The following is an 11,964-nucleotide window of genomic DNA, read 5'->3' on the forward strand; positions in this document are numbered from 1 at the left end:
CTAATTTTTTGATTTTATTGTAGAGATGAGGTCTCGCCTGCCCAGGCGGTTCTCGAACCCACGGGCTCAGGCAATTCACTCACCTCAGTCTTCCAAAGTCACGGGATTACAGGCCGAGCCACCGAGCCCGGCTAAATGACTCTTGATAATAACGAATGTATTATAAATACAAGGGGAAGTTTTATTTTAGATATTCTAATGTGATTATTTTGTCAGGATCTAATTGATTTGAAGTAGGAGGGTGGCTACTATAGGCAAAGTCAAATTAAATTAATACTTATTCAGGAGCTGCTATGTACCAGGCATTTTTCAGTCTGATAGCATTATTTTGATAGGCATTATTTTGATCAGTGGTTCTAAAGCTTTAGTGTGTGTTAAAATCACCAGGAGGGCTTGTTAAAACACCAGTTGCTGGGTCCTGATCCCAGAGTTCCTACCTCTGCAGGTCTAGGGAGGGGCACAAGTGTTTGCATTTCTAATAGGTTCTCAGATGATGCTGATATGCTGCCTTATACATTTCTTACATGAATTTTTATTAACTTTTTTTTAAGGAAAGAGAGAAATTGCGTGAAGAAAAGCGAAAATATATGGAATATTTAAAGCAATGGAGTAAACCTAGAGAAGATATGGAATGTGATGATCTTAAGGTATAAACACGTATATGATGTTTAGGACACATGTGTTTTATATGCTCTGTGTAGCTTTGCCGATAAAAATCTTTATTTTATTTAGTAGCAGTCTTGTTTCTTTATATTTAAGTGAGAGGAAATAAACCGAGCATGATGGCTTATGTCTATAATCCCAGCACTTTGTGGAACTGAGGTGAGAGATTGCCTGCACCCAGGAATTCAAGACCAACCTGGGCAACATGGCGAGACTTCCTCTCTACAATGAATCAAAAAATTAACCAGGCATGGTAGTGTATGCCTGTAGTCCCAGCGACTTGAAAGGCTGAGGCAGAAGGATCTACTGAGCCCGGCAAGTTGAGACTGCAGTGGCCATGAGTGTGCCACTGCACTGCAGCCTGGGCAACAGAGTGATACTCCGACTCAAAACAAAGTGAGAGGAAATGCCAGTTAAGCGAGTTTTCATACTTAGAATTCCAGGGTAACATCATTAGTGTTTTATAACACGCTTCAATAACGAATCTTAATCTGCAAAAATAATTAGATAGTTTGTATGACCCTTGATAATCCAGTAACCACTGTAGCCAAGCATGCTTTTAGCTTGATTTTTCTTTTCTTTTTTTTTTTTTTTTTTGAGTTGGAGTCTCACTCTGTCGCCCAGACTGGAGTGCATTGGCCGCTCCTGGCCACCGCAGCCTCAACCTGCTGGGCTCCGGCGATCCTTCCGCCTCAGCCTTCCAAGTAGCTGGAACTACAGGCGCGCGCTACCACGTCTGGCTAATTTTTGATTTATTGTAGAGATGAGGTCTCGCCAAGTTGCCCAGGCTGGTCTTGAACCCGCGGGTTCAGGCAACCCACTCACCTCAGCCTACCAGAGGCGCGGGATTACAGGCTAAGCCACCGAGCCCGGCTAGCTTGATTTCTAGGTAAGGATTCTGCTATGACCAGAGTATCCAAAAAACTCATTCATCTCAACTTATAAGGACTCAGTTCTAAATCCATAGATGGTAGCTTGATTAAGAAGATACTGCATTAAGACAGTGTTTCACAGGCAATTTGACTTCAGAAACTAGGCGAAGCCTGGCATGGTGGCTCATGCCTGCAATCCCAGCACTTTGGGAGGTGGAAGCAAGAGGATTGCCTGAACCCAGGGGTTCGAAAACAGCCTGGGCAACTTGGTGAGACATTTTTAAAATTATCCAGGCGTGGTGGCATGCACCTGTCATCCCAGCTACTTGAAAGGCTGAGGTGGAAGGATCCCTGAGCCCAGCAGGTCGAGGCTGCAGTAGCCATGAACATGCCACTGCATTCTAGCCTAGGTAACAGGGTGAGATGCTGAGTCTAAAAAGAAAGGGAGGGAAGGAGGGAGGGAAAGAAGAAAAAACTAGATGAAGAAATCCTCTTAACTAGGAAATGTAGTGAGAAACACATTTTAGCTTAAAGTTGTGTTCTTAGGTTGAGGAAGGAAAAGATCCTTTTCTCACAGTCCCTTTTCAGGAACTGTGATTTAGTAAAGCTGGAATAATTTAGGAAATCTATAATCTTAAAAGTTTCAAGGGTCATTGTGATGAACCACCAGGGTTGAGGACCACTAGTCTACATGAAATAATTCTTAATAATTAGGTTAAAAGTATGTCATATCTGCCTTTTACATTTTTTTGTATTTGGTTCAAATAGTTACATGAATTGTTTAATCTTGCAGGAACTTCCAGAACCAACTCCAGTGAAAACTAGACTACCTCCTGAAATCTTTGGTGATGCTCTGATGGTTTTGGAGTTCCTGAATGCATTTGGGGAACTTTTTGACCTTCAAGATGAGTTTCCTGAGGGAGTAACTCTAGGCAAGTGCTCTAGTTATCTACTGCTGTGGTATAGTTCATTCTAAAATTAGTGGCTTAAAAACAAATTATATGATCTCACCTGTTCTGTGGAGTCCCTGGACTTAGCCATTCTTTCTTTCTTGGGGTCTCTCATGTGGTTATAGTCAACAACAGCTAAGACTGGAGTCATCCTAAGGCTTATCTGGCTAGATGTCCAAAATGGCTTCTTCATGGACATGTCTGGTGCCTCAGTCTTTATATGACCTTCCATTCCATCAGAGTGTCTTGTATTTCTTATGTAGTAGCTGGGGGCTCCAAGAAGCAGGAAGCAAAAAACTGCTAGCCCTCTTAAAGGCTAGGCCTGGAACTGGCACAGCCCTACTTCTTTGTACATGGTAGGTGCATGTTTGCACACAGGTTATTACTTGCCTTTAATTTGTAATTCTGTTTTGCCTGTGTGCTTAAGTACTCTTACTTTGTATAAACATTTATAATAGAGTTTAATATAATGACAGATTTGGAGTAAATTTTGAACTTTTAGCTGTAAATAGCAAAATAATTTTTTTTTTTTTGAGTTGGAGTCTCACTCTGTTGCCCAGACTGGCGTACAGTGGCACATTCACAGCCACTCCAGCATTCACCTGCTGGGCTCAGGTGATTCTTCCACCTCGGCCTTCCAAGTAGCTGGAACTACAGGCGTGTGCTAACACAGCCTGCTGATTTTTTTTGCTTATTGTAGAGATGAGGTCTCGCCATGCTGCCTAGGCTGTTCTCCCTCAGCCTCCCAAAGTACTGGGATTACAGGCTTGAGACATCACGCCTGGCCACAAAATATTTTTTTAAGATCCATGTGGAGGCCGGGCTCAGTGGCCCAGCCTGTAATTCCAGCACTTTGGGAGGCTGAGGTGAGTGGATTGCCTGAGCCTGAGGGTTCGAGACCCGCCTGGGCAACTTGGCGAGACCTCATCTCTACAATAAATCAAAAAAATTAGCTGGGCGCAGGAGTACACACCTGTAGTTCCAGCTACTTGGAAGGCTGAGGTGGAAGGATCACCAGAGCCCAGCAGGTCGAGGCTGCAGTGGCCGGGAGTTGACTGTACTCCAGTCTGGGTGACAGAGTGAGACTCCAACTCAAAAAAAAAAAAAAAAAAAAAAAGATCCATGTACAGACCTTCAAAGACAGAATTGTAATGCCACTCTCATTTTACTTTTCTTTTTCTATTTTTAAAGCGACATGGTATTGCTATGTTGCCCAGGTGGTCTCGAACTCATGGGCTCAAGCAATCCTCTTTGCCTTGGCCTCCCAAAGTGCTGGGGTTATAGACATGAGTCATCTCACCCAGCCCTGTAATGCTACTTATTTTAATAAGAGCATATTCTTCAAGAGGGCTTTCAAATTTTTAAATTTCTCTTTATGAGCTAGGTGAGGCATGAGTCATTGTGCCTTATATGAGGGGGAACCCAAAAAGAACCGGAATTGTTTTTTGGAGGATGGGCCTCTTGTACATTTAGAATTTGTTCCATTGGATCAAACAGTCAACCAAAGTTTTCATCTGGGAGTTTTGAAAAGGTTGTATCACGATTTGCAGAAGAAACATCCAAAGTTGTGGCAAACAACTGACTGGTTCTTCCATCATGACAATGCACCTGCCCACACAGTGCTGAGTGTTCAGCAGTTTTTGACCAAGAAGGACATGACCGTTGTGCCCCACCCTCCCTCTTCACCTGATCTCACCCCGAGTGACTTTTTTTTATTTTCCCCATGCAAAATGTTCTCAAAGGAAACATTTTGCTGAAGTGAAAGCGTGAGACAGAAAACAGCAGAAGCTCTAAAGGGCATATAATTGATTAATTCAGTTTGAATTTTGAGCAGTAGAAAAAGAGCATTGATAGGTATATTGCATCAAATGGAGAGTACTTGGAAGGTGACTGCAGTTTAAATATGTAAAAACAAATACACAATTTTTTATAAATTCTGGGTTTTATTGGGTCTCCCCTTATGATCAAGAAAGTGTAAACAATGTTGGATTGGGTAAGAAGTTTAGTAAGATGAATTAGATAAGAAACACTCAGCCGGGCTTGGTGGCTCAACCTGTAATCCCACGCCTTTGGGAGGCTGAGGTGAGTGGACTGCCTGAGCCCCCACGGGTTCGAGACCCGCCAGGGCAGCAAGACCTCATCTCTACAATAAATCAAAAAATCAGCCAGGCGTGGTAGCGCATGCCTGTAATTCCAGTTACTGGGAAGGCTGAGGCGGAAGGATCGCCGGAGCCCAGCAGGTCGAGGCTGCGGTGGCCGGGAGCGGCCACTGCATTCCAGTCCGGGCAACAGAGTGAGACTCCAACTCAAAAAAAAAAAGTAACACTCTTATATGATGGACACAAAATTAGGATTAAAATCTAATGCTGATAACAACTTCTTTTATATGCACTATTTGGTAAACAATAATGTACCGCATATCTCTGAAGAACAGTGGAACATCAATAACAAATCTTTGCTTTGTTATTCAGATTGAAATAAAATTATAATTTTTAAATGTGCCTTAATTTGTGTCTCAAATTTAAATTTAGATAAGATAGTATATTGGTCTATTGAGGCAATTTTGGCTTTCTTGAATAAGGTGTCTTTGGCTTATGATTTTATTGTAATTATAAATTGTTTTCTCATTTTAATTTGGATAATACTTGGCTCTGCTTTCATAAACACTTAAAATATTTGCACATACTATTGTTGATTAAATGTTTATTATTCCAATGGAGTTGTTTTTTCAGTACATGATCAGAACTTTAAATTCATTTTACACATTTTATTCACAGAAGTGTTAGAGGAAGCTCTTGTAGGAAATGACAGTGAAGGCCCACTATGTGAATTGCTTTTTTTCTTCCTGACTGCAATCTTCCAGGCGATAGCTGAAGAAGAAGAGGAAGTAGCCAAAGAGCAGCTCACTGATGCTGACACCAAAGGTCAGGGTTCAACATTATTGCCGATTGAACTATAGTAGATTTGTAGTAAAACTAATTTTTGAAGATTATTTTTAAATAAAGTTGGTTTTCACACTTATAAAACATAGTTGTTCAGATATCTGATGTTCAGTCATATGGTAATAACATATTATCAGTTGTTTTCTAAAATTTTGTTTTATTGTGACCTGTATTGATAACCTTAAAGATATTTTCCTCCATTCTGTCTTACTTTTATCCCTTTTGGTTTTTCCTGTGCTTTAGGAGCATTACAAATTGATTATTATCTGTAATCCCAAGACATTCTGCTAAATAGCACTAATTTTTTTGCCCCCACCTAGGAAACGCTTTGCTATTACTGCTAATACTCTAAATTAAAAATAGTACTGCCAGCCGGGCTCAGTGGCTCAGCCTGTAATCCCACGCCTTTGGGAGGCTGAGGTGAGTGGATTGCCTGAGCCCGCGGGTTCAAGACCTCATCGCTACAATAAATAAAAAAATCAGCCGGGCGTGGTAGCGCATGCCTGTAATTCCAGCTACTTGGAAGGCTGAGGCGAAGGATCGCTGGAGCCCAGCAGTTCCACGCTGGGGTGGCCATGAGTGTGCCACTGCACTCCAGCCTGGGGAACATAGTGAGACTCTAACTTAAAAAAAAAAAAGAGAGAGACTGATTTGGCTTTCTGAGTAATACTCTGAACTTTGCCACATTAGAGATTTAGGGCCAAAAACTTGATTAAACAATACTTTGAGCGTATTGCATAAAAATTTCACAATAGGAAATAACTGTTAGGAGAGATATCTTGGTAACAGAATGTTGGTACAAAAAGATGGGACATTCCTCCATTCAGATAGTTTTGTTGGCTTTAGATAATTTGAGCTAATCATCCTTTATGCATGGTTCCTTGAAGCAGCAGAATATTGATTAGTATGCATCTGATGTCAGTTGCCTTTTGATTTTACAGCCTTGAGTTCAAGCAAAATATATTCTCGAGCTTGAATGCTAATCACTATAGGTTCCTTAGTAAGGCCATTTTAGTCATTATATTTATTAATGACCAATAACAATTATAGGGTTATTGATCAAATTCTGACCTTAATACAAGACATAAAACTGCAGTTAGCTCAGGATTTGAAGCAGATGAATTTTGTAGTTTTGGAAGTCATGGTGGGAAAAATAAGTGAAGGAAAAAGGAAATTGTGTTGGAAAGTCAACTAGTGTAAAGAAAAAATATATATAAGTAGCTGTTGGTGTTTAAATTGCCATTATAGTTTCTATTCATGATTTGTTTGATCTGTGCTTTTTTATAACTATTTCTGTATAGGAATGTCTATAAATATAAGGTGTATCTCTCTGAGTAATTATTGACCACTAAAGTAAAGGTTTTAATGCTTCATTTGAAAATATTTGTTTAGATGGGAGGGAACAAAAAACATAGTTTGGCATTTTTCACCCTTCTCTCACTTCCCTTTTTTTTTTTTTTTTTTTTTTTTTTTTTTTGAGTTGGAGTCTCACTCTGTCACCCAGACTGGAGTGCAGAGTGAGACTCCGGGAGTGGCCACTGCAACCTCACCTGCTGGGCTCTGGAGATCCTTCCACCTCAGCCGGAAATTCCAAGTAGCTGGAACTACAGGCACGCGCTACCATGCCCGGCTAATTTTTGATTTATTGTAGAGATGAGGTCTCACCAAGTTGCCCAGGTGGGTCTTGAACTCTGAGGCTCAGGCAATCCACTCACCTCGGCCTCCACTCGCCTCGGCCTCCCAAAGTGTTGGGATTATAGACTGAGCCACCGAGCCCGGCTCACTTCCCTTTTAATAGTGGCCCATGGTTACTGAAGATCACGTAGTTAATAAGTGAGACTATGCATTGTTTCATTTAATCCACACACTGTCCTTGTGAGGTATGCATTTTACATATAAAGAAACTAAGACTTAGCATGAGGACACCTGACTAATAAGGAAGTGATGGGATACAAACGCAAGTAATCTGATCTGGATCCTCCTTATGATTCTGCTATATTGCCTCATAATATGGCAAAGAAGTTAAAAATGTAAGTATTTGTTTGCCTGGCATTGCCTATAAAATGATCTGTCTTCAGGAAGATCTAGACCGGTTATGGTGGCTCATGCCTGTAATCTCAGCTTTTGAGAAGCTGAGACAGGAGGATTGCTTAAGGCTAGGAATTTGAGACCAGCCTGGACAACATAGACCCTGTCTCTACAAAAAAAATTTTTTAATTAACTGGGCATGGTGGTGCACATCTGTAGTCCTAGCTATACAGGAGACTGAGGCAGGAGAATTGCTTGAGCCTAGGAGTTTGAGGTTATAGTGAGCTGTGATTACATCACTGCACTCTGGCCTGGGTGATAAAGCAAGACTCTGTCTCTTGAAGGGGGAAAAAAAAAAACTAATTTTTTTGGCCGTTAGTCTCCCTGTTTTTATATCAGATCGTAAAAATTTTGACTAGCAATTCTAAAAATCTTGTATTAAACATTTAAGTTCCTCTTTTGGGTCTTACATCTAAACTAAAAAAGCCCCTCAAAAGTACAGGAACAAGAGCATTCTCCTTTTATAGAAACCGTTCTATATTTGCTGGAATATCATTGTTTAGTGTTGGGATTATATGCCCCTAATTCTAGATTATGATAACAATTGCATCTGTTTCAAATGGCAATAACATACTAGATAAAGTTCAGCTATATTTTGGTGTGATATACCTAAGTGACTGCCACTAAGCAAATCCTAGAGAGAGATTTTTAACGGTTCCTTAAGAGTACCATACAATAGATAATTCAGTTAAAGAATACATATTTTAACATATAGCTTTGTTTGACACAATTAAAAGTAAACTGTCATTTTGTTGGTTGTTCATTTCTTAAGGCTTATTATAGCTTTTGTCCTAGGAAATATAATTTTATCTATATAGTATAAGTTGAATGTGGTGATTGCTGCTAAGGAAGAAAGCCAACACCACTTGTACAATTTTGTATCTAGGACTGCTGATTCTGGAGTATCTGTTAATTTTAAGCTTGTTTGGCTAGATATGTAAAATGAAAATGGAAGAAATTTTAGGTCTAGTATTTCCCAGATGAGGAAGAATATGACATCTGTCATTTGGGCTATATCTGCTAGATATGACTTATGGCACATATGCAGTTTAGTCAGATAACTTTTCCTCTGTGGTTCTGCTTATGCTTTAAAGGCCATGAAATTGCCAATGATTGTAACCAGACTTGCTCCCACAGCTGCCTTTTTCCTTTAATAAAGGACTGTTCTGTAAGGTTAATTTTATCAGACTGTGAACTTTGGTAGGGGAATCATGGTAGAAGACTAAGGAACCACAGAACCAGATTAGCCTAGTGATCTTTAAACTCTAATCCAAAATACCCCACGGGGTGGTTCAGTGATTCCTTGGTACCACTGCAAGACAGTTGGGAAGATGAAAAGACAGAGTTCTCATCTCCCTACCTGCACTTTAACAAGAGCATCTTTTATCTCCTGTCAGTAAATATTTTTTCTAAAGAATTTGTAAACTGCTGATCTTAGACTTACCCCTTTAAGAAAAATGAAGCCCAGGTTAAGTCAGTTGTCTAAAGGATACATAACTGGGCACTTGCAGAGCTGAAGTTAGAATATAGAAAACTGACTCTGTCTGAAACTGAGTTTGCAAAAGGTTTCTTTCATTGCCCACCCCTTACTTTGTTATCGTTATGTGTGTTATAATTGGGAATAATTGTATATACTAATGCTTTAAATACATTTGTACCAGTAGATTTTCTGTTTAGTTTTTTGTAAGCTAAGCATTGTTTTTTAAAGGTAAGGCAAATTTAGAAAATACAGGGAAATCTTCTTATTGTTTTTTTGGACTGGAGAATTTTCCAGATAAAAATGGGAAATTTTAATAAGGCAAATCAGTAGATAGTTAAATGACAGCATTGCAATCTTTAAGTTATTTTGGGTCATTTTTTGTGATGATTTTTTGATGATTGCGATTTAATCTTAAAATTTTATAAAAGATTGGGGGATCTTTAAATCAACTCCGATTTTCAGAATAGGCTTTTCTAAAGTGCACTTACCATTTTGGAGGCGAATGTGTATGTGCATCTTGTTGGTAATTTAGAAATTGTCTTCTCTGCTATGTAAGGAATATGTTCGTGTGTAGCGTATATTTTAGGATTTATAGTTGTAGGTGGAGAGGAGGTAGAATGTGGTAATGCTAAACCTAGTGTTGGTCTTTTGAGGTCCTTGAATGTTAAGCTGTTTGCTGTTTCTTTCACCATTTTAAAAGGGCATTACTCCCAAATATTCAAGCTTTGATTTGCACTAGAATAAAGTATTTATTTCCTTAAAGATTTAACAGAGGCTTTGGATGAAGATGCAGACCCCACAAAATCTGCACTGTCTGCAGTTGCATCTTTGGCAGCTGCATGGCCACAGTTACACCAGGGTATGTGTGGGTTTTATTTTTTTTGTTTGTCTTTTTATTTTTAATTTTATAAAGGTACATTTTACATTGCTGAGTATTTATTTATATTCTAAATGACTATTTCATTTTTGACATCTATAGGCTGCAGTTTGAAAAGCTTGGATCTTGATAGCTGCACTCTTTCTGAAATCCTCAGACTGCACATCTTAGCTTCAGGTGCTGACGTAACGTCAGCAAATGCAAAGTACAGGTATCAGAAACGAGGAGGATTCGATGCTACAGATGATGCCTGCATGGAACTTCGTTTGAGTAGTCCCAGTCTAGTGAAGAAGCTGTCGAGCACTTCAGTGTATGATTTGACACCAGGTAAACTTTGCAAGTTGGAATTTGTATAACCCGCCCACTTCCTACCCTCTTATGCCCAGAAAACTAAATAGCTGATGAGAAATTATAGGTGATAAATCAATTTTAAGAGAGAAAGCAATATTTTTCAAATGCATTGGAATATAAGTTCCAAAACCGACACTATTGTTATTCTTCATATTTACTTTAATTATTTATTATTTTCTTTTTTTGTTTGGATTCTCTAATAGTTTAAACATTTTTGATTAGGTTAGTCTCCTTTATCTCCCAAGTTTAGAAGGATGAGTGAGAATTATGTTGAAAATTCGCTTTTACTTGTATCAGAAGTTTAAACTGTAGCTACTAAATTCTGTCATTTGCTTGAATAAGCGTTTGAGATATAAGAAACAGTATTAAGGTTAAGTATTTAAGTATTTCTTTTTAAAATAAGAAATTTTAATATACAAATATAGATTAATTTTAGTGTATTTTAGAGAGTTTTTACTAAAACAGAATACCTTAATTCCTGACTGGGCACTCTGGCGCAAGCCTATAATCCCAGTACTTTGAGAGGCAAGAAATGCTTGAGCTCAGGGGTTCGAGACCAGCCTAAGCAATTGGTGAGACCTCATCTCTACAATAAATCAAAAAATAAGCCAGGCATGGTAGCATGCACCTATAGTTCCAGCTACTTGGAAGACTGAGGCAGAAGGATCGCCTGAGCCCAGTGGGTCGAGGCTTTGGTGGCCATGAGCATGCCACTGCACTCCAACCTGGGCAACAGAGGCTCCGTCTCAAAAAAAACAAAAAGAATATTTTTAATTCCTAATATTTTTATCGGCTTTATAATTTATGTAGTGTTTTTGTACAGTCTTTTGAAAGTATCAATTTTCCTTTTGCCAATTTTTTCATATATGTGTTGATTTGAATTTCATTACTGAGCCTGAAAATTAAAACTTGAAAAGTATTTCTTTGTAATTAAAAATTTTTTTATGTTCACTTAACTAGTACACAAGGTAGACATTAGTATTTTAAATGCCTCCTATATCACATAGCTCTTAAACTAAAGTTGCTTCTTTCTGAAGACATGCCATTGCTATGTCTCACCATGGAGAGCTACTTCCTGTTTTTCATTAGGCATTTTCATATCAAGCCACGAGTTTTTAAATTTCAAATACAATTCTTTTTTTTTTTTTTTTTTTTATCATTGATAATAAAGAAGTATTTACCAATTTTTGACAGGAGAAAAAATGAAGATACTTCATGCTCTCTGTGGGAAGCTACTTACCCTAGTCTCTACTAGGGATTTTATTGAAGATTATGTTGATATATTACGACAGGCAAAGCAGGAGTTTCGGGAATTAAAGGCAGAACAACATCGAAAAGAAAGAGAAGAAGCAGCTGCTAGGTAAGAAATAATTACAGGCCAAGGCAAGTGGATTGCTTGAGCCTGGGGGTTCGAGACCAGCCTGGGGAACTTGGTGAGACCTCATCTCTACAATAAATCAAAAATTAGCCAGGAGTGGTAGCGCGTGCCTGTAGTTCCAGCTACTTGGAAGGGTGAGGCGGAAGGATTGCCAGAGCCCAGCAGGTTGGTGCTGGGGTGGCTGTAAGCATGCCACTGCACTGCAGCCTGGGCAACAACGTGAGACTCCAATTGAAGGGATGGAGGGAGGGAGGGAGGAAGGAAGGAAAGAAGGGAGGACTTACAGTCAGTTGTGCCAGTGACAACTGTTCAGCTGTTTATTTCTTTGCATCTAATACCATATTTCACATGGTGCTTTATTGT

The 11,964-nt window shown here is 39.2% G+C and overlaps 1 protein-coding gene across 2 annotated transcripts in view; it reads left to right on the forward strand.

Annotated features, from left to right (window-relative positions):
- BAZ1A (bromodomain adjacent to zinc finger domain 1A) overlaps positions 1–11,964 on the forward strand; it is a 94,837-nt gene that overhangs the window by 51,260 nt on the left and 31,613 nt on the right. Inside the window, exons 8-13 of one of the 2 annotated variants that reach the window (XM_021719233.1) lie at positions 552–647; positions 2,329–2,467; positions 5,263–5,409; positions 9,759–9,854; positions 9,975–10,199; positions 11,418–11,583. In XM_021719233.1, the coding sequence (XP_021574908.1) occupies positions 552–647; positions 2,329–2,467; positions 5,263–5,409; positions 9,759–9,854; positions 9,975–10,199; positions 11,418–11,583 (869 nt within the window). The remainder of the gene's footprint in view (positions 1–551; positions 648–2,328; positions 2,468–5,262; positions 5,410–9,758; positions 9,855–9,974; positions 10,200–11,417; positions 11,584–11,964) is intronic. The other variant, XM_021719234.1, reaches the window with a different exon arrangement.

This window comes from Carlito syrichta, unplaced genomic scaffold (genome assembly GCF_000164805.1).
Source record: "Carlito syrichta isolate Samal-C Ts95f unplaced genomic scaffold, Tarsius_syrichta-2.0.1 Scaffold314334, whole genome shotgun sequence".
Lineage (NCBI taxonomy): Eukaryota > Metazoa > Chordata > Mammalia > Primates > Tarsiidae > Carlito > Carlito syrichta.